The 18,657-nt window shown below is 36.8% G+C and overlaps 1 protein-coding gene and 1 long non-coding RNA gene across 2 annotated transcripts in view; one reads left to right on the top strand and one right to left on the bottom strand.

The window, feature by feature from the left end:
* Nucleotides 1–18,657, bottom strand: part of GLCCI1 (glucocorticoid induced 1) — a 110,345-nt gene that overhangs the window by 90,983 nt on the left and 705 nt on the right. Inside the window, exon 2 of the mRNA XM_040260509.1 lies at nt 18,489–18,657. This exon is cut by the window's right edge and continues 1 nt beyond it. Coding sequence (XP_040116443.1) covers nt 18,489–18,657 — 169 coding nt within the window. The remainder of the gene's footprint in view (nt 1–18,488) is intronic.
* Nucleotides 18,090–18,657, top strand: part of LOC120877992 — a 9,713-nt gene continuing 9,145 nt past the window's right edge. The window contains exon 1 of the long non-coding RNA XR_005724436.1: nt 18,090–18,524. This is a non-coding gene — a long non-coding RNA (uncharacterized LOC120877992). The remainder of the gene's footprint in view (nt 18,525–18,657) is intronic.

Raw genomic sequence — 18,657 nt, 5'->3', positions numbered from 1 at the left:
CAAGGAACAGGAATTCCTTTTATGGGGAAAAGTAGAATAATGAGCCGAGGTGCTTGGAGAGAGAAGCATTTGGAAAAAACAAGATGGAGAAGTCTGAAGAGGACCTTCACCTCGCAAGGGGCTAAATCTAGAAGGACCTGCTTTTCGAAGGAACAAAAGCAAGCAGCCTCTTTCCACATCATCCCACTATCTATGGGACAAGTTAATAAAGAACAAAAAGTCCTAAAATAATTTTCAAGGCCAAGAAAGAATTGACTATTAACATTATGGAATCAGGATCTTACCACTATTACAAAAGAACAATCAAGTTATACCATGAAAAACAAGGTACTTAGAAATCTGTATGATGCCTATAGTTCCTCTGATTCTGAAAAAGAATCTGAAAATGATCATCTTTCTCATCTCTTATTTGAATAAAGACTAATGACTAAATATGGCACAAGAAAGCACAACAGTCTCCTAGGCAAGTAAATATCTCTTCTCAAATCTACACTGAAAATCTGTAGAATTCTAAATCAAAATAGATTTTAACAACATACAATTTATAAATGAAAGATTCAAGCATTTAAGTCTTAAGTTTGAAACATTTTGTTTAGGTAATAAAAACTACAGATTAGCTCATAATAGCATGATAATAGCTCATAATAGCATAATAAGAGGGTAAATAGTTAACTCCATGGTTAAATGTAAAAAAGATTAAGGAGAAAGGCTTAGGAAAAGAAAACTGTTTAGTTTCATTAAGATATGACTGCTAGTCAACCTAATTTACTGATGGTAGGCAAATTATAAACAGAAGGCTGTACTGAAATACATCTGGATGCCACTGATTTGCTTCATGAAAAAGAATCTAATTAAATCTACCCTACTAGTTGTATTTTTCCCTTCAAAAATTGTATTTTTCCCTGTCTCCCCAAATCCAGCAATGGTGAATACATTGTTGACTGGGAAATACAGAACTAACTTCACTTCTGTAGATGAAACCCAGAATCAGTAGGCTCAACAGAATGAAGGCTTCAGAAATAAGGAAACACAGATGTTTATTCTAGCATTTACTTTCATAAATATTGACATCAAAGAACCAAATATGTACTATGAAGCAGTAGTTTATCCAAAATTGGATGCTTCATTAAAGCTGGAAATGGCCAAAAGCTGCAGGAAACATCCTGAAGGAAAAGGTCTCACATAAATGATACCTTTGTAGAAACCATGGAGTAAAACAGAACATGGTAAAAACTAGTTCTGTGTTTGCATACACAGAACACCTTCCACCTCAACAATTCTACAAATATTATGCATAGAAGGTTGCCAGGAAACGTTGCCAAGGACTGGGAGCAACTTCAGAAAAAATAAAATAAAACTACTAGTGGCATGACTAAGTGTAGGGGAAAAGTGTCAAGAATATTTTAGAAGAGCATCATATTTTATTCCTCTAGAATAGACCCAAAACTGGTCATTATAATCTTAGTCAAAAATAGTCTATTGATATTATTGACTGAACTGTACTTAATTCAAAATGGCACTGCCCGGGAGCAATAAATGGACTGAAGTCACAAAGTTTCAGAGTTTGTTATTAGCATTTAAGTTAATTTTTTCCCTTAAATGATAAAAAGAACATTGTTCAAACCAAGTGCCCAAGAAATGAGTGAACAAATATCAGACTATACTTTTTGGATATAGCATAAGTCAGTCATACCTAGAATAGCTAGGGCATTTGTAATAAAAACCTGAACAACACTCTCAGATGTACTAAAAAGATTCATCTCAACAAGGGAAGAAAACAAAACCACATTTTTGCCAATTATACAAAGGAGATGAGTCAACTGGATTTTTGTCTGCCCTTTTCCTCCATTCTTTCCTTCTTCACCTCTGATCAGAATTTTTTAAATATCTCCTGTGTAGTGTTTGAGGCAGGACAAGTACTGAACAATATCTGTTCAAACATTACAAATAAAATCATTTTCATTTTCATGAATACATCAAATCAATCATTTATCCATCTCTCATCCCCCATATTATATTTTAGCTATTTTACTTTCACTTAAGAATGAAATAAGAAAGCAAAACCTAACACAATTCACTAATCTGTTTAGTTTATACTTAAAGGATAAACATATTTGCCAGAGGGTGGGCTCTCTTCCTAAAAGTTAAGGCTGTCTCTTTTCTTCTTTGTTTCTCTAACAACTGGCACAACTTCTCAAGTTTTGTTAAACCTGTGGATTTATTTCAGTTATACATTCTTTCCTTATTCTTAACGTAATAAATTACCCCAAAACTAAGAAATCACCTGGCATATATGATGGAACTCATTACCAAAGGAGACTTTTTGGGAGGGCCTCAATAGAATGGCTATTTTTTAACATTCTGTATGTGAAGCTCATCTAAAATCATTGTGAGTAAGGTGCAAGACGGCGACAAAAGGAACTTGAATTCAGATCCTATTATCATTCTGTTTTCAACATGTACATAAAAGGCTATGATTTCTATGCTTAGGTATTTCACAAGCAGGTCATTAGGTTCATATAATAAAGAACTCTTCCATTCTCTGCATGCCCAAGAAAAATAACATTCATATAAAATAACAAGACCACTAAACTTAGTGCCCTGACAGGCACTCTGCAAGACCACGGACTGACTTCCACAAGGCTATCAATGCTTAAAACATCTCCAAACTTTTTCAAAAATGTTACAAGATCTTCAGTTAATAAAAATAAAATAGCAAATTACATAAAGATAAATCCATTCCACCCAGATCACACAGTCCTGGTGTGTGAACTTCATGTAGGGTCTCCTGCATACTGGCTGAGGCACTGACAACAGTGAACCAAATGTGCCTGTGCGCTGGATCACAGGAGCTAAGGGACACTCCCAAGGTGAATTTTCAAAGCGGCTCCAGGAGAAGCAGCTGGTAGACCACATTTCTTTAAACTGTGAAGTGCAGCAAAGTTGCTAATGCTAGCAGCTACCATTTTTTTAAATTTGTGGCTTATCACAATAAAAACTCAGTGTATCTTCCTGGCTGACAGATGGCCTTCCATATAATCATTCATGGATTCTGACTTCCTTCATTTCATGGCTCCATCATTCCCCCAGGGCCTTGGTTAGACTCCTCTGCTAAACTCTTTGCATCCAGCTGGCAAATGAGGAAAGAGAAGAATGAGGAGGATCAAACTAGTGCTTTTTTACTGAACGCAGATGAAAGTGTTGTTGTATATCACAAAGCTTTATCTAATTGCAAGGAATAGGAAAAATAGTCTAGATGTGGGCCAAGAGGGAGACAAAAGAGGATTTGGTGAATACTTAGAAGTCTCTACAATAGAAAGGCAGTTTGTCTGAATTACCCTCGGAGATAGTTTGAGCCAAATTTTAGAGTGTGTCTCACTGAATTATTATAATCATCACCACAAATAGAATAATCTAATTTTATTTACAGTAATCAATAGATTACCTCACCCTGACAAGGAATCCTTACCCTGACAAGGAAAGAAGTATGGAGCTACTGAAAGATAACAGCATTTTCAATACAAAGTGAGTTCAGTTTACAAAGTACTCGAGGTACACAACTGTGAATGCTAACATGAGTCATTTATGTCAAGGCAAGGAGTGTGAACTTCGGAATTTTTTTTTTTTAAAGAAAGACTGTGTTTATAACAATGCCAATGGGTAAATTAGAGATGGGAGACTAATGACAGGGGAACCACTAGAGAGGCGGCAGTTCTAGCAAAGCAATAAGCAGTAATGAAGCCATGAGGTGATGGAAAGAAGCTACCAGATTCAGCACATAATTCTATGGAGATGGGAGATGGGATAAGACATAGAATGGGATAAATGAGGGAGGAGGAAAAGTTAATAATTATGCTATAATGAAGTTAAGAACCCAATCCAATGATGCTCTGGGTCTAAAAGTCTTAACCAATGCTGCTGTGTTTCATACTGCCAGTAAGCAAATACAAGAAACCATTCAGCTGTTTCTGTACCAAATCTCTGAGTTTAAATTGGTGGCTCAGACAGTAAAGAGTCTACCTGCAATGCAGGAGAGCCAGGTTCGATCCCTGTGTCAGGAAGATAAGATCCCCTGGAGAAGGAAATGGCTACCTACTCCAGTGTTCTTGTCTGGAGAATTTCCATGGACAGAGGAGCCTGGAGGGCTACAGTCCATGGGATGGCAAAGAGTCGGGCACGATTGGGCAACTAACACACACACAGTGATAATGATACTTCTAATACTATCTTATCGCGTGGGAATAATTAAAGCACATGACCTAAATTTGAAATTACACAGAGTAAAATGTAGTGATAAATCACTGGTTTTCTGTCAGCACTGAAAAAGATACTAGGCCACCTTTTCAAAGCATGTGATATATTCTTCTATGTGAAACATAGGTAGAGTATACTTTAAGTGAAAACTTTATATATAGATGGTAACAAAATCAGCAAGGAGGTAAAGAGCATGAGCAAAACATCCAAGGACAATTATAATGATATTTTAAAGTATTTGGGTATGTAAACTTGCAGGATGTAAGGGTCATGTCTGTTTTAATTTGCTATATACAGTTACCACCTTTAAGAATACCCATTCCAATCAGTGGAAATGCAATAACTACACCTTTCAATGCTTGTTTCAACTTTGAATTTAAATGCCAACATAATCTTCTGCTCAAAAATCACAAAGCCAATTCCAGCAGAGAAAATTATCATATACTTGTTAAGAAAATTAAACTACAGACAACTGAATTGTCATTCCAAATTATGTTAGGTGACTCAGAAAGGGGAATTTATATTTAAACCGATCAATCTGTATCTAAAAACCCATCCAACAAACTTATTTTTACCAAAGAGTCCCAAAGTAAATACTACAAAGAATTCAGCTTTTAAGACATGCCTCTAGAAGGAAATATAATTGTGTTAGAAATAGTAAATTTCTCTATAACCACAAGGAAGATGTTCAGAATTCTCATCTAGTTAGATGTCCACTGGTTTTATCTTACATGGGACAGTAACATAGAGCTCTAAGTAACTAACACTTAGTATAAGTCACTACCAGTTAGCATATTAAAATTACTTACAGCATTATGAGAAGATGACCATGACTTTCTACTCTACATGGCAAAAGTGTCAGGAGCCAGTGATTATCCAGCGACTGTTGAGTAAGGAATGTGAACTTTGCAGCATTCTCTCTCTTATATACATACACACACACCACACTAATGGATACTGTGCGGACTTCAGGTATAATCGGATTAGGTGACCAATTAATTTCTTTTTAAAAAAAAATCTGTACACAAATTTTTGTAATATTTTATAAAAGAGATTTTTATTTGTAATAGCCCCAAACTTAACCTCAATGTACTCCAATAAGTGATGGGTTAAAGAAACTGTGGTACATACATGGATCTTGGAATTCTGCTTGGCAATAAAGGTGAACAGACTATCGGTACTCTCAACAAGTCTGATATACGTCAGTGGCATTATGTTGAGTGAAAAAGAGCCACGCTCAAAAGGCCACATACTGTATGATTCCTTTTATTTAACATTCTCAAAATGACGAACGTAGACAGACAGAACAGCGGTGGAGAGGGGAGCACAGAAGGGGATCTGTGTGGCCTCCGACATCTGTGACGGAGCAGCTCTACGTCTCGATGTCACTGGTGGCTACACAGATCTGCTGCACACGCGATAGGACTGATGCACACATACAGCATCAGGCACACCAACATAAAGATCCTGGTTTGATGCCATCCTTTAATTCTGTAAGATATACTCATTAAAGGAGAAGTTGATGGAGGATACATGGGACTTCTCTGTACCATCTTTTCAAGTTCCTGTGAATGTTTGTTTATTTTTAAATTTCTCTTGCGGTGAGGTTGATTTACAATGTTTTGTTAGCTTCAGGTGTACAGCAAAAAGAATCTGTTATACATATATCCACTCTTTTTTAGATCCTTTTCCCATATAGGCCATTATAGAGTATTGAGTAGTGTTCCCTTTGCTATACAGTAGGTGCTTGTTAGTTAATAGTGTATATATAGTGAGCAATGAATTTCTTAATCCTTAAGTATATACAGAAACCTTAAAGTCAGACTATAGAAATATACAGCTATAAGGATCATAATCCACAGTGTTAATCATATTGCTAGTCTAATTACGCTGACTTATTGCCTTGTCTTCTTGACATTAGTAACAGTAGAAGGTTTGGTGAAAGTTTTTCATGAAGGAAGAAATATTTCCTCCATGAAACTGGTTAGGAAAGGTTTGGTAGGAAATTATAACTCAAATAATAACTTTTTTTATAAGGACAAAATAATCCAGTAAAAAAAACCCTGGAATATTTATTGAATTTAAAAGCATACCTTTCCACAGAAAAATGTGAGAAACAGAATCATTAGTGCATATGAATTCTTTCCCTCTTAGGGGTTATCTGAATACAAAATTCCTTGTAATTTTAATACTCACACTAGAAAGGGAATGGAAGAGATCTATTCATGTTCATTTATAACTTCTTAGGATATTAATTCTGCTAAATGTCAGTAGAACATTTTAGGTAGCAATGAGAAATTACACTATTCAGTAATATATTTTTACAACCTCAGATGAACCTCAATCTTGTGTAACTGACTTCCTAAAAAGTTTGTATAAATAACACTTTGGTAAATTGAATAATTTTACTTGCACATAAATTGGATATTCTCTTAAGCAAATAACCACCCCAAAATCTGCTCTATACTTTAAAATTTTTATATTACAATAAAGCAGAAATAAATATGTAAGTCACATTCTCCTACTTGGAGCTTAGAATAATCATGGTCTTTATGACAGATCTGAAAACATTTAAATTTTTCATTGAGTATGAGTTTTTGGCATGATGGTTTTTTAAGTTTCTCCAAGTAGAACAGCTTCAGAAGCTGATTTCATGTTAATTCCACAAAGCTAGGCCAAACTTTAGCAGAGTATTTTAATATGTCTAGGCAGCAATACAGCTTAGACTTAGATATATTAGAGAAGTCACAAGATGATGCTCTCCTAAGCTTCTTCTAGTAAGGGAAAAACATATAAGTATTCAGTATTCGAAAAAGAATACCAAAAAGCTCAACCTAATCTTGAAAGAGAAGCATAGGAACATAATAATTCATATGTGAAGTTCAAAGCTCAGAGAAAACAGTGGGTCATATTCTTGGCAGATTTTAAATAACCTGAGTTTGTCGAGAAATATAAATGTGAACACACCAACTGCACCTAGAACATGTATTCTTTAAGGGTTAAACAGCTCTTCAGACATAGTAGAGACTCAATAAATATTCATTGTGTGAAAGAGAGAGAAAATCCACTAGTTTTACCCATCAACATACAATGAACAGCTACTGCAATAACTGAAAATAAAAATTTCTTGAATGAACAGTTATCACTGAGATTAAAGCTGTACTCAACCCTGGTGGCTCAGACGGTAAAGCATCTGCCTACAATGCGGGAGACCTGGGTTCAATCCCTGGGTCGGGAAGTTCCCTGGAAAAGGAAAAGGCAACCCACTCCAGTACTCTTGCCTAGAAAATCCCATGGATGGAGGAGCCTGGTGTCCATGGGGTCGCAAAGAGTCAGACACGACTGAGCAACTTCACTTCACATCCTTTTTGTATTTTAACCAAAAAGAGAAAGAATGAACAAATGCGATCAACTGACCAGGTGTTTTTCAATAATAGGTCACTTAGATATGTAAAGAATGACCAGAATTTTAAATAAGGTTTATTTTAAGCTCTCTGATCAAAATATTACTGCACATTTTAGCTTTTCCCCAAAACATTATTTCTGAGCACAGTCTATCTCCCTAATTTTACAACACTAATGAAACTGCATTTAGCAGTATTTGCTAATCCCTGCTTAGTATTAGACACTTAAATGAAACAACCTGACTTTAAACAGGAAAAGGACAGTTGATTCTTTTCAGAGTACTTTCAAAAGCCCTTTAGTAGAAAGAAAATGACACTGTCAGAAAACTCAAAACTATCATAAATATAATTTGTTTATAGATTACCAGTTAATATAGAGAAAAATCTCTATTTTACTATGATCTTTTGTACCCGTTTATGGAAAGATCATTTCACAGGTTACATGCGCACAGCAAACAGTTTTTAAAGGTAACTAAGCAACTGAGCTCTGTACGTTTTTTTATTATTTTCTAAGATACAAAGATTACTTCACTAATCCAACTTATAAACTGATGTATTTAACTAGGAAACTACAGAAGAAATGTCATGAGAAACTTTATCACACAGACTCTATAAAACACTTTCAGAATCAGAACAACAATAAAAATGCCATGTCTAATGTTACTTATGAAAGGATCCATACTCCACACTATCAAAGAGAGCATACAGTAAGCGCAAGGGACACTGAAAAATGTCACAACATCCTGAAAGAAGTTGTTAAAATGCAGATTGAAGTATCTTTCTACATCACATCAGCAAACCTAGAAAAAGGAAAAGAGCCCAAGGAGGCATAAACTGAGAAGACAGCACACCTTACTTTGCCATGAGAATGAAATATAAAAAGGTACTATTTTGAATGCTGATGAGCTGTCAAAGAACGGTGAAAGTTAAAATCAGTGTTATGCTTGAATGGAATCTTATGATGCTTTATTACAAATGCAAAGGTTACATTATCAAATATGAAAATACAAAAGGACTCATTCTACCCAGATTTTGAGATTTCACATGAAATCTAAATTCTGTCTGAAGAAAGTATATTTTACAGACCAAGGGAAAGGCCTGATAATGACATAATAAAGTTCTGAAGTGCTATGGCATTCTTATATACATATCTGAGGTCTGAATCACTGGGAATACTTGCAGCTATTTTAAGTTCTGTGGACCCTAGAGTTTAGTCCCATTTAGCTTTCTCTTCACCCAACCCCCTGCCAAAACTATTTTTGGCCTTTCTGTGTCTTAACTATATAAGCAATGGGATTACCCATTGTGCATGTTTTCCTGTCCCATAATTAACTGGGTTCCAAAAGCAACTTCCAGCTAACCTGAAGGCAGGACTTAGAGAGTTACATGGCCCTGTCGGCCTCTGTGCATGCCACCTGACCCTGAGCAAATTACTTAACCCCTCAAGAGAGAAGAGAGATTATAAAAGTTATCTGTGAAGAGAGATTGTAAAAGTATTATAAAAGTATTCTACACTGAGTTCTGGTTAAGACTACTTGCTCAATACATAACTAATTATACGAAGAATCGTCTAGTTTATACAGTGCCATAGCAATGGAAACAGTATGGTACTGGCATAAAAACAGACACATAAACCAATGGAACAGAGGGCCCAGATAAATAAATCTACACATATTTGTTGCTGCTCAGTCATTAAGTTGTGTCCGACTTTGCAACCCCATGGACTGCAGCACCCCAGGCTTCCCTGTCCTTCACTATCTCCCAGAGTTTGCTCAAACTCATGTCCATTGGGTCAGTGATGCCATCCAACCATCTCATCCTTTGTCACCCTCTTCTCCTATGCTCTCAACCTTCCCCAGCATCAGGGTCTTTTCCAATGAGTTGGCTCTTCACATCAGACCAATGGCACAGAAGGCCCAGATACAAAAATCCAGATATATGGTCAACTGATCTTTGGCAGAGGTACCAAGAATACACAATGAGAAAAGGATAGTCTCTCTATACATGGTGCTAGGAAAACTGGATATCTACGTGCGAAAGAGTGAAACTGAACCCTATCTTATACCGTACACAAAATTAACTTGAAATGGATTAAAGACTTAACTATAAGGCCTGGAACTGTCAAACTCCTAGAAGAAAACATAGGGAAAAAGCTCAGTCCTGGCAATGACATTTTGGATATAATACCAAAAGCACAAGCAACAAAAGCAAAAATAAACAAGCAACTAAAAAGCTTCTGCACAGCAAAGGAAACAATTAACAAAATGAAAAGACAAGTTGTGGCACAGAAGAAAATACCTGCAAACCATACATCTGATAAGAGCCTAGCATTTTGGATATATACATTTGCTATATCCAAAATATATATACGGAATTCATGTAACTCAATAGCAGAAAACACAAATATGGTTATTAAATAATAGACAAGAGCGAAGTAGAGATTTTCCAAAGATGACATATAAACGGCTAATGAGGGTACATGAAAAGGTGCTCAAACGTCACTAACCAGAGAAACGCAAATTAAAACCACAATGAGATACCATCTCACATTTTGTAGAATGGCTACTGTCAAAAAGATAAGAAAACAACACATGTTGGCGAGGATGTGGAGAAAAGAGCACCCTTGTACACCGCTGGCGAGGATGTAAACTGGTGGGAATGGGAAACAGCATGAAGGTTCCTCAAAAACTTAAGAGCAGAACTAACATATAATCTAGCAATCTCACTCCGAGTATGTACTTACAGGAAATAGCACCAGGATCCTGAAAAGATACCTGCACTCCCATATTCAATGCAGCATTTTCCACAATAACTAGGACATGGAGAACCTGTGTTCACTCATGGGGGAATGGATAAAGAAAATATATACACATAGGTATGTGTACACACACGCGCGCGTGCGCGCGGATTATTACAGTCTTTTAAAAAGGAAATCCTGCCATTGGCAACAACATAGATGAACTTGGAGGATATTTTTCTAAGTGAAATAAGCCAGACACAGAAAAACAAATACACAGGGAAAAAAACAATTATGATCTCACTTATGTGCGTAATCTAATTTAAATAATTCACAGGAGAGAGTAGAATGATGGTTGCCATGAACTGGCAGGTGGGGAAAGTTGCTGGAAGGTTACAAACTTTAAGTTGTAAGACAGGTAAGTTCTGGGAACCTAATGTACAGCTGGTGACTGTAGTCAGTAATACTGTATTGTATACTTGGAATTTGCTAAGAAGAGATCTTAAGTGTTCTCATCACACATCAAAAAAAAAAAAAGGTAGCTCTGTGAAGTGATAGATATGCAGTTATCTTAATTATGGTAATCACTTCACTTTGTAAATGTATACCTAATCATCAAACTGTATACCTTAAAATATATACAACTTTGTCAGCTATACCTCAGTAAAACTAGTTTTAAAAATTCAAAAGAATCATCTAGTTTAATAAACTTAACTTTTCCTTTCCATAGTAGACTCTTTTCCTTACCCAACTGAACTCTTAAAAAGCCCACCCATCTCATTTTAAAGAGAGAGAAAATAAGATGAAGATTTAGGGACTTACTATAAGTCAAATGTTAGAAGTGGATAAATAACCTAAGTCTCTTGACTTCAAATCTAGTTATTTTTCAGCGTACCTTTTTGTTTCTAAGGTTCTTTCACGGGACCATTTGGAAAATAATTTTTTGGTCTTTAACTTGATAAGAGAAAAAAGCCAGGTTATTCTATTAAGGAATAAATGTGGCCACACACTGTTTCATTCCACATTTATCAGGAAAAAAGACACTTCCCAAAGCAAATTTATAGGATCAGTAATAGGCCATGCTCATTCAATCTTATATTCAAAAGTATCTATAGCAATCATACGTATTAAAACTAATTAAGCTACAAAGAGTTCATTGAAGTTTTGTTTGTTCTGCTTAAGAAAACAATTGTATAATGATTTTAGAAAGCATCCGTTTCACCAAATAGTATTTTAGTAATCTAAAAGTTAGCCATGTGAAGCTCTCCCTGTGGCCATACTGGCTAAATAAGGGCCTATTACTGTCAGCAGGAGATAGATACTTGATCTTTAGTGACACCAGGCAGCGATCTGTAACAGTTTTTGCATTCCTGTTATGAAACACATCCAGTTTAGTGAGTTTCTTAATTCTAGTATCTTGGAAGACAATTTTGGACACCAGTCTTCCCACACAATAATGAGTCTCACAAGTTTAACTCATCCTTATTTTTGGTGAGCCATCATTAAAGTACAACATAGTGGCATTTCACTAAGTTACAAACATTCAGAGTTCAAACCCACAAATTGCAGGGATAACTATTAGCTTCTTAGGGGTGAGGGGCTAAATTAATCCAGCGCCAGTTGCTGGGACTATCACCTGAGACCAGAATCTCTGCTTAGTGATTCCTGAGACATTTACCAGTTTATCACCACATATAACTTTTAATAATCATGGGGAAAAGTACTTCTCACTATAAGACAATTCAGAAACAGTACAGATTCTAGAAGTACACAAGGCCAGATACAGCCAAGTTCATATCCTTGACCTTTCAGGAACCAGGATTTCTCACACACTGTCACTTAAACCTGCCTTCTGTCTCTCTCTCTCTCTCTCTCACACACACACACACACACACACACACACTCATACTCACACACATTCTCAGGCTTTTATGTGACAAAGAGAGATGACCAATCCAACCATATTCTATTTCAGTTACAGTCACTAACCTAGGTCTTACATTTTTAGACATTCTGAAAATGTCAAAACATACTCCAGCACAGTGTAACAGTGCTGTGGAAGCAATAGAAAACCTATTCATTAGTAATTTTTACAGCTCAGAAATCACAGCTGATGACCAGTATCAGAGTCTTCTTTCAATTAGGAGCAACAGGATAATCCTGTAGAGTGAACACCATATCTAGAATCAAAAATTAGATTTCAAATCCACTTTCTTGATGAATGAAAGTATATATTGCCTTAAGCACTCACATGTTTCCTTCCTTTCTACCTACATCTTTAGAGATACAACATAATATTGGAGAGGTTATTGAGGTATCTGGGGCTTCCCAGGTAGCTCAGTGGCAAAGAATCTACCTGCAATGCAGGAGATGCCAGAGATGTGGTTTCAATCCCTGGGTTGGGAAGATCCCCTGGAGGAGGAAATGGCAACCCTCTCCAGTATTCTTCCCTGGGGAATCCCATGGACAGAGGAGCTGGGAGGGCCACAATCCATGGGGTCACGAAGAGCCAGACACTACTGAGCAACTAAGCATGCAAGATTGAGGTATCCATGAACTTGCCTGGTCCTGCCAGCTGCCACAGTAACATTTACCTGAGGTAAACACCACAGCTTAAAGGTATCTGCCATGCTTGCTCCTACAAAAATGAAATACTAGAAAAATGTTTTTTCCACAATTTGTTCATAATTAAGGATATTCCTATTTTCTTCAAAATTACTATAAATCCATTATGTATGTGTGTGTGTGTGTGTGTGTATACATATATAGTTTTGTTTTTTTTTTTTGCAAAATAAATGCGAATCTTGTTCTAGAATGAGCCAGATGAGTGATGAAGTCATAGTAGTTCCAGGAATTCAGACGAGGGGTAGAAAGGGAAAGCAAGATGGCTCCTGGCTCTTCCATCGGTTTCTCAAGTTTTTTACATCATAGATGACAGTGTGCTCTCTGTCTTCCATTTACTTTAAGCAAACCCAGCTAGAGACAATTATGAGATAAGCTCAACTTCTTGTTAAAAAAGAACACAGGACAGAAACAGCACAGTGATTTGGTCTCTTAGACATTTAATAAAAGAACAAAATTATATACTGAAGACAAAAACAGCAGCAGCAGGCACAAACCCCGGACAGGTGCTAAGGAAAATCCTATCAGGGGATTTAAACTCTGGAGAAAAGACTAAACTAAAATTAAGAATAACAAAGTCATCAGTAGATACGTCTTGGCAGATTATTAGCTACATGTGAAAGCTTTGATAAAATGGGCTTTTAGCAATGTTTTAAATTTCAGATTTAAGAAAAATCCTCTCCTACTAGCCATTCGTTGAACATTGCCGTTTATTTCCATTGTTATTCACTGCCATGGAGCCCAATTACTCCTTTATTTTCTTCTTCACATTTAGTCTGCATTAGCAAAAATAAAAATCACAAGGATAACATTACCCTTCAACATTTCCCCAATATATAAATCCTAATTTGCATTAAATCCTTGAGGAAACATACACTGTGGTGAATGAAATGTCCTTCTGTAGGAAGTAAATAATGAAGTAATTTTTAGCTAAATATATGTACACATAACTTTACATACAGTTAAACTGATCAAGGCGCTTTTATAATACTAGGTGTATACAATATTCAATATGCTTAGAATAATAGTTATTTGAGAGGAATGTAATTTTGAGCATGAAAAAGTTTAAGAATAAAAAACTTCTATAAATTCACTTAGATCCATTTTGCTACTGACCCACTGATGTAGAAGTTTTATTACCATAATTAATGGGAAAAATTAATGAATGCTACTGATACTTAGTGTAGTTCTCAAAAGCTGAAAATCTTTCTCAAAAATCAGTATTTGAAAGCTATCTCTTTAGGGGAAAAAGTCAAAGCTTTAACTGTCAGTATATTTTTCAGTCTAGTATAAGAAAGCTTTGAAACAAGTAACTCTAAGCACTCTAGGAAAACTAATTTTTAAAGTGGGGGCCACAGGAGTGCGAGACCATAATTTTCAAGAATATTAGCCTGAGAAGTAACTTTATAATAAGAGAATGTCTGAATATCTTTAAAATGGGGGGAAAATGTAATTAAAAATGCTGGAATTCTACAAATTGAGCACAGCACTAAAAATGACTCAAGAGGGGAAATTTAATGAAAAGATAAAAAACTGAAAGCAAACTGACTGATTAAAACACATACACACACACACTCTGAAGGCAGTCATTCAGGATTGTATGTTAGTTGGCTTTGTATTTTCTTTTAAATAGAGTAACTTCTTAATGTATAAAACAATAAAGCTCTCAAGACACTCATGAAAAATTCTTATCAAATTTCACTCTAGAGTTAATAATCTGTTAGACTATTAGGCCTAAATAAATCTATTATGTTAAATCAGGAATTAACACATGCTGTTTTCCATAGCAGGAAATATATAAAATTATAAGCTCGTCCATGTTTTTGTTATTAGGTTTGGTACCCTTAAAAATAAGTGGTATTCTACATCCAGAGTGCTCTAATGCAATTGTCTTTATATCTTTTAGAATTTATAATTCATCTCAATGCTCAATCCTTACAGAAAACCACAAAAGGCTGTGCAACTGCTACTTACTGTCTTGAACAGTAAAACTGTATTTGTTCTGTTTTTGAGCCCATAGGTTTTGCTGTATGACGTTTTCAGAATGAAGCAAATTTATTCTATTTTCTTTTCACTGTTACACATGATTTCTAAGATCATTAATTTTAACACTAACATCCTGTTACATTCTCATTTGAGTTGTTCTATTTATCTCAAAGGTAGACTTACATATTACCATTACAAAAAATAACTATTTGCATAATACTTTATGATTTTACATCTATTACAAACACATCACAGGGAGCCTGAGGATGCATTCAGTAGCTTGTCATTCACCACTTCAAGACCCTTCAGAACTAAACAAGGGGGAGGGTGACATTTTGCTAATGGCAGAAGTAAAGAAATGAATATAAATAACAAACTTTGAAGTTTTAAAAGTGCAAACTACAATTTTTAAAAATGCAAACAAAAATATGATCCATATGCATAAACAAGATAGTTTCAATTTATAAAACTTGGTGATATCTGTAGAGAGTAAGGTGTTTGGAGACTTATGTATCTTCTATGATGATAGCCATTTAAATTATCTAAAACTGTGCTATAAAATAAAGAAAATTAACATCTTCTTGCTAAATTTTATAAATTATACCATATTAAAATTGTACCTATTTACATAATTCAGCTTTTTCTCAGCCTTGTGAAATAATCTGATTATCATTTATTACTCTAGACTTAACCCTATAAATGCATATTAAGAATGTTTCAGAGGGAGATAATAATGATCTAACATGTTTAGAAATCATGTTGTTTCCTAACTTCTTGGTAAAACAACTACAAAGAAAACTGTTTACAGCTTCTGTATTTTCTTCCATAACTACCATTCCAGATAAAAAAATACCGAGTGCTGTTATGTCACCTCCAGTCTAAATGCTCATAGCACTTGAAGCTTTTTGTAAACAATATGCCTCTATACTAAATACCTATCCCTGAGCCACTAGCTACCTAATTTAACATTTTTAAATGTGGTTTTAAATGCAGCATAATACCGTTTTAAATACACACACACACACACACAGAGGAGTGTGCAGAAAAGGAAGGAGGTGGAAAGCAAGAAATGGAGCGCGCTGTTGTTCTTCATTCACGCAGTATAGTGATGTCAGTGTCTGCAGCAGCAGCAGCAGCAGCAGCGGGAAGAACCTTGACCTGTGGAGGCTAAAATCCACTTAAGTCAGAACCTTGCAGAATTCAAAAGAAACTGAGTAGATAATCGTTTGAAAAAATTGTTCAACTGTTCATAGTATGAATTTTAAACAGCAAAGTAAACAGAAAAGATTTAACTTGAGTAGAGAGGAGCAAGGCGGGATGTGGAGAAGTAACATAAAGGTAATATCATCAGGGAACTGGGGGCAGAAGAGCCTACATTCAAAATCACTTCAATGTAAGAAACTGACAAACCACTTGATGTTAAAAAACAGCAGAAAGGCCTCTTCTAGTCCCTGTACAAGCTCTCTGATGATGCAAATCTGTCTCCTGCACAGCCAGACTCAGAGAAGTGTTTTCATCATGATTGTGTTAAAATTGCATTAAACTCAGATGTGCCGTACTACAACAAAGAGGACAGTTTAAGTCTGGTCACAAATTTTATTAAAACTACTTGATGATGGACCTTGTAATTCCTAATCAATTAAGACTTTTGAAAGATGCAGAAAAAGCAAGTTGTACTACGATCTACTGTAACATGCTAGTTAGTGGTTATCAGCAAAAGGGGAGGAGGTAGTAGATGGCCATCATATTGTTGCAGCAATTGCTCAAACTACTCTTACTATGCCCACAAAACCCTCTGGACAGAATCTTTCTGCAGTGCTTATTTTATGGCTCTCATATTAGTCCTTAAAAGAAAGTCCCAAAACCCAACTGATGTACTGTTGAAGCTAAATCACTCAAAAACGTATGTAACTGCCACCGTCTTTTCATTCTGTTACCTTTCATTTCATACAGTTCTAGAAAATGAGCAAGGGAGTCGCATATGGCATTAATCTGTTAGAAAATGGTGGCCTTTTCTATAAAGTACAGCCAAAGATGTGTGTTCAGTTGTGGTCATTATTAGGGCGATCACGTTGTTTTCATTCATTCATTCAGGATTTGCTGGAGGATGTCAGTTTCTGCAGCTGGCTTGACCTGGGGGAGGAGTAGGGGAGCAAATTCCTTCTGGTGCATACAGATTACAGGATGTGTTTCTTGGTGCTCCTGTACACATACCACTGCACTACATCCAACCCTGCCTTCACCATCAAGTGGTCTGAAAACAAGGGCCTTAGCAACATGCAAATTACAGGTCCAAAATACTAAAACAAAAACACCCAAACTGCAGTCTATCTTAACACAATCACTTTCTCCAAGTCCGAGACCCTCATCGAGAAAACTCCATGAAAAAAATGCCACATACCATATAAAACACCATACAGAGCTCCACAATGACTTCCTCGGAAGCAGAGATTTTTTCCTGTTAGCGGTATGATAGGGTCTCTCCACAATGCAGCAGCAGCAGCATCTGTAGCCCTAACCCGCTATCTCATCACATGAGCTACTACTCCTCTTTCCCTTATGAGCTTTACATCTCTGTTTTGGCTTATCTCCCTCTTCTCCCCCAGGACTCAACTGGATCATGCACTATGTCCCTAGAGATAAGCCAAACCACACCAAAACACAAAACATTAAGGGAAGCCAACAGCATCCACCAGGTCTCCATTGCCTTTGACAACTAACAGAAAAGAAACTCGAGATCCTTTAACAGCTCAACTGAACTGTTAAGTGTACTTAAAAATGGAAGGAAAAAAGTGAGCACACTCCACAAATAGGTCCTTAGAAATTTACCACGCAAGTCTTGAGTTGGGCATAAACTGTTTTCAGTGCAGTACCGCCCGGATGCATATGACTATATAAAGTAGAGAAAAGGAGACCAAAAAAAAAAAAAAACCCAAACACTATACACTTCAATTGCACATCCAAAACTGTCCCCTCTACACACCCAACAGGATATCCTTACATCATAACTAGTGCCTCCACCCCTCCAAAAAAGAAAAAAATTACCCCGGTAGGCACAGACACATTATGGGAACTTTGTAGGAAAGCACAAAGAGGTTGTAGAGATTACAACCACCACCTTATCTGCTGCCCGAGTTGGTGTGCGTGTTTTTTTTTAAGTGTTTCACCCAGCTCCTCCTTCCCCCACTACAAACAGCAAACACAGGAGTGAGCTAATCAGCTCTTAAACTGAAAAACCTTTCGATGCAGGCGTGTGATGGTAGATAAAAGCTGAAGGGGCGGCAGAAGGGTCAAATAAAAGTTGCTCTGCAGTCCGCTCCTCCGAGCCCCGTAGCGACCGCAGGGGGGTGAGGTTCCCAAAGCCACTTTCACACCTTCGATAATGCACTAGCAAAGAGAAGCCCGGAGAGGCTGAAGTTTCCACGGAGGGCACCGTCGGGGAAGGGAGACGTAGCCCGGGAGGACGGAAGGGTTGGGCTCGCTACCTCTGCAGACGGGCGAGCCGGGGCTCCGTCGCTCAGGTGAGTTGCTCCTCCGGTGGCTCTCGGGGGACCGTCTCGGGCGGCCCTTGGCCCGCGGCGCCTGCTCGGTTGGGGCCGCGGCCGGCGGCGGCGTCGGGCTGGGCGGGCTGGGGCCGCGGGCCGCGCCGGGCCC

This window comes from Oryx dammah, unplaced genomic scaffold (assembly GCF_014754425.2).
Source record: "Oryx dammah isolate SB20612 unplaced genomic scaffold, SCBI_Odam_1.1 HiC_scaffold_18, whole genome shotgun sequence".
Classification (NCBI taxonomy): domain Eukaryota; kingdom Metazoa; phylum Chordata; class Mammalia; order Artiodactyla; family Bovidae; genus Oryx; species Oryx dammah.
Note: the sequence above shows the minus strand (reverse complement) of the source record. Positions and strands in the feature narration are given on the sequence as shown.